Source organism: Limulus polyphemus, unplaced genomic scaffold (assembly GCF_000517525.1).
Source record: "Limulus polyphemus unplaced genomic scaffold, Limulus_polyphemus-2.1.2 Scaffold530, whole genome shotgun sequence".
In the NCBI taxonomy this organism is placed as follows: Eukaryota; Metazoa; Arthropoda; class Merostomata; order Xiphosura; family Limulidae; genus Limulus; species Limulus polyphemus.
In genome coordinates, this window is record NW_013666140.1 from 249279 (window position 1) to 253360 (window position 4082).

General features: G+C 28.2%; 1 protein-coding gene across 5 annotated transcripts in view; it reads left to right on the forward strand.

Moving 5' to 3' along the window:
- Positions 1–4082, forward strand: part of LOC106458900 (probable phosphorylase b kinase regulatory subunit beta) — a 103843-nt gene that overhangs the window by 20596 nt on the left and 79165 nt on the right. For all 5 annotated transcript variants that reach the window (XM_022385255.1, XM_022385258.1, XM_013918464.2 and 2 more), the window contains 2 exons: positions 712–771; positions 2817–2953. In XM_022385255.1, the coding sequence (XP_022240963.1) occupies positions 712–771; positions 2817–2953 (197 nt within the window). The remainder of the gene's footprint in view (positions 1–711; positions 772–2816; positions 2954–4082) is intronic.

Consider the following 4082-nt stretch of genomic DNA (forward strand, 5'->3'; position numbering starts at 1 on the left):
ATATATATATATATATATATATATATATATATATTAGTTTAGTGGATGAACCAACATGTTCCTTGTTGTTTTAAATGTTAATTATTGTGGTTAAACATGCTAAAATGACCTTGTATAATTATCTATTTCATTATGCAAAATTCTTTTTTGCACCCAACAGTTACCTCCCTGGACAAAATATAAACATCCACCATTTTGTTTCTGTTGATGCCATTGACCTAAAAATGATATATATAACAACAAAAAATTACAATTTAATACAAATTCTGATATTAACTTTTGGTCACTGATTTTGCCAGTCCTCCTTTGTATTATTTATTATAAATTTTTTATGTCCTTTTATCCAATAAATTGTTTATATAACTAATTTCAAGAAAGCACACAGTTTAACCACTTAAAATCAGCACTTTCAAAAACAACACCCCACCCCCCCAAAAAAAAAGGAAGCCAATATATTGATTCTGAACTTTACAGAGGTTTAGCAAACTCTATTTTAATAATGTATGATCCTGACTTTCAACATCTGAGATGCATTGTCTTACTTGATTGATGCATTTGATTGATAAGTTGTTTTGGAGTTATTTTAACAATATATTGATATTACATATAGAGATACTTAGATCACTGGAAAGGCTTTATTATAAATTCTCAATAAGTTGTAAGCCATACTCTCCAGCTGTCTATAAAATTAGATATTTTTTCATGTTACAGATTGATATTGTTTCCCTCTTCTTGCTTTTCCTAGTTCAAATGATCAACTCTGGGCTTCAGGTAATTCTAAACAGTGAATTTAATAATCTCAAGTTAACTTTTATCAATTTATCTTGTAAATTTCATTATATTATCAGATATAATTCTCAAATAATAGTAATAGATAAAAAAAAGTATTTATTTCATCTTGTGTGGATTTAAATTCATTGTTATATTTTAAACCTCTATTTTTTACATTAAATGATTAATTTATAGGTCAAAGACTTCATCTGAATCTGAACACAGTTTGCAAAACCTTGAGGAACAAAAACTTTTTTTTAAGTTCTTTCAATTGACACTTGTGAATAATTTTTTAATGAACTTTTAATTAGATTGGAAATATATTAAACTGTCTTGGTACAGGTAGGTCAAAGTGTGCAGGCCACAACTTTTACAAAGTTACAATCAATATACAATCAAACTGTTTTATTATCAACTTATACAAATATACATGGCATCATAAATAGATAATAAGTGAAATTTTAATATATATATAATTTCTTAATTTCAAAATAAATTCTCAATCTCTGCTTGTCTGAGTAATGTAACATTTGCTAACTTTGACTTACTCGCTTTCTATTTTTCATCATCCCTCTATGATATCTTAAGCTTAATGTAAATTACTCATTATAGTATAGATATTACTGGAGCATAGTCTAAATTTTACAACCTTAAATCATTTTTGTTTATGGAGATATAAACAAGAAAGTCAAAGCCACTTACTACGTCTTCTCGTTCACATATTCCAGTAATTTTCTCTGTTTCCTATTACATAATTTATAACCAATAGAAAGACAAAGTTTTAATTTAACTTAATAGAATGATGTATAATGCGATCTTGTTCTCAGTAGAAATTTGTTATTTCACCTACAGATTCAATGTAGCTATTGTAAAGTTCAAAGTTAACAGTTACGGTAATTATTCTAAAGCTACTTGTACCTTAGTTAGAAAGCCAGTTAAATTATAATAGTTATAGGACATTGTTTCATCATGAATGTTATTATTTTGTGTTAAGTGCATATTTCAAGTACATAAAAATTATTTTAGCTACTAGTAATATTATTACAAGGATCTATGGTTAAGTTTTGTTGGAGGGCTAAAGGTAAGAAAACAATAGGCCTAACGTAAGTACTAAATTTCATATTTTTTGTGTATATTTTTTATTTTTAAATGTGACTGAAATCTAAAAAAATTAGAATCTTGTTTGGTTAGATAATGAAAAAAATTTATCCATGAAGTTTGCTCATGAGTAACTTGTGCTTTACATCATTCAATACCATAATTGGGCTACATGTTATTTATGGCTTATTTCAGGTTTATTAGTTAGATGTGGTTCAAAGAGCAATAGAACAATAAAGTCAAATAAGAACGTATTATAAACCTGGTGCTGTTTAGGATAAATAATTGTAACTTTCTTTTATTATCTCCAGTCATTCTAGAAAAAAAGGGGGATAATTAGATTTATTTTGTTTTGTTGTGATGGTTACAAGACCTGTCAAATTAACAGTCCATATAGTGTTAGGGTAGAGAAAATAACAGATAAAATATAGAATTTTACTTAAAAAAATTTTGATATGCATTTCGAGAAGTTATGTAAGTTAAATTTGAAAACTGTAAAACGTAAAAAGGTATTTTTAATCTTAACATGAAAATCATCTTGAACTCAGACTAGTCAAAGTCACACTATGACTCAATAATTTACAGAACTCTAGTAAAATACTTAATTAAAAATGTGTTGTTTTTTTTAGCACAAAACACTTATAATGTATACTTTCATGGTTACCTTGTGTTCACATGATGCAAGGTTTATTAAAAGAACTGAGCATGTATGGAGAGAACTAACCTATACTTGATTAAATTTAGTTCTTATGTACTGTGAAATCATTGTTAATTTGTGTGGATGATATAGTAATTTCAACCATTACTTAACATAACATTTGCTCTCAGACATATTAATTTAAGTGTTTTAGTTTGTACTGTACCTTCATAAATGACATATTAGTTTTGATAGTGGGATATGGATAGATTGTGTGTGTGTTAAAAATTGTACTTTTTAATTTTTTTAGATTATCTACACTATGGATGAAGTACATTTTGTTCAGAATTTAGTGTATTATGTTGAAAGGGCATATCGGACCCCAGATTATGGCATGTGGGAAAGAGGAAGTAAATATAATAATGGAACACCAGAAATTCATGCAAGGTAACTTTTTTATATATGATGATTTGGAGACCTTGTGTACTCATAAGCCTTCTATCATCCTATTTCTCCCTCTTGTCCTTGTTTATAGGCAGTAGACTGCTAAATAATTGTTGGAAAATTTGTATGTAGAAATAGAGTTAGGTAAAGATAGTTTCTTTTCTTCAATGTTCAGTGCAAGGAAAAGTCCTTTTTTTAAAAAAAAAGAAATAGTATCAATACTATTTTTGTGTCTGGAATATCAGCAGCTGTTGTAGGCTAGTGAATGTTATTTTGTAAACTAAATTAAAAACATATGTATCATGAACCACAATGTTGTTCATAATAGGGATCGCAAGGAATTGCACAAAACTGTAATAGAACGTTCAGGCAAAAAGCACCTTCAACAGTAAAGATGCAGTTCAAACAACACTTTAAAACCTTTACTATTGACTGCTAAGGTTCTACAAACATAAAAATGCACAATACAAGCACCCATGTTAGACGTACAGGAAAAAAAAATCCTCTCCAAACAGCCCGCTTGTAATTCTTCTTCTATTATTATTATTGTCTTGCCAGCCTACAACAAAAATGACTTGGTATATTGCACCAAAACTTTTTGTAGAATACTAAATAAGGTACTGTGAAGGTTGTAGGAGTATTGAAAAGTTGATTTGTTTCTTCTGTATTTCACATAAGCTAAAAAACATCATAATTCTGTTGAAAATGATGTTATCATTACCCCATGAAGTTATCTTTCTTACAAATATGTGGCATTCCTTTAAAAAGCTTAATTTCAGAATGAAAGAGGAATTACGAACCAATAATGGATGAACATTTGAACATTAGATGACTGTAATGTGTACATACTCAATGCTGTGTATGCTATACAATAGGTGTGTTTAGTGAGCCAACCCCTATATTATGTATGAAGTTAAGGAGTAAAAAAAAAATCCATACACATAATATTAAATTTTGTTGCACATATTCATAAAATAATTACTTTAAAAGACAGGAGGGCTTATTTAAAGTAATGTTTTAGATGTATATGTTTTATTTGAAAAGGCTGCTTTTTTTTACTGGTAAAATTTGATATGTGCTTAGTGGGGGTTAAATTTTGTGTCTTAGTCCAGGCATATCTTTGTCCATTGCT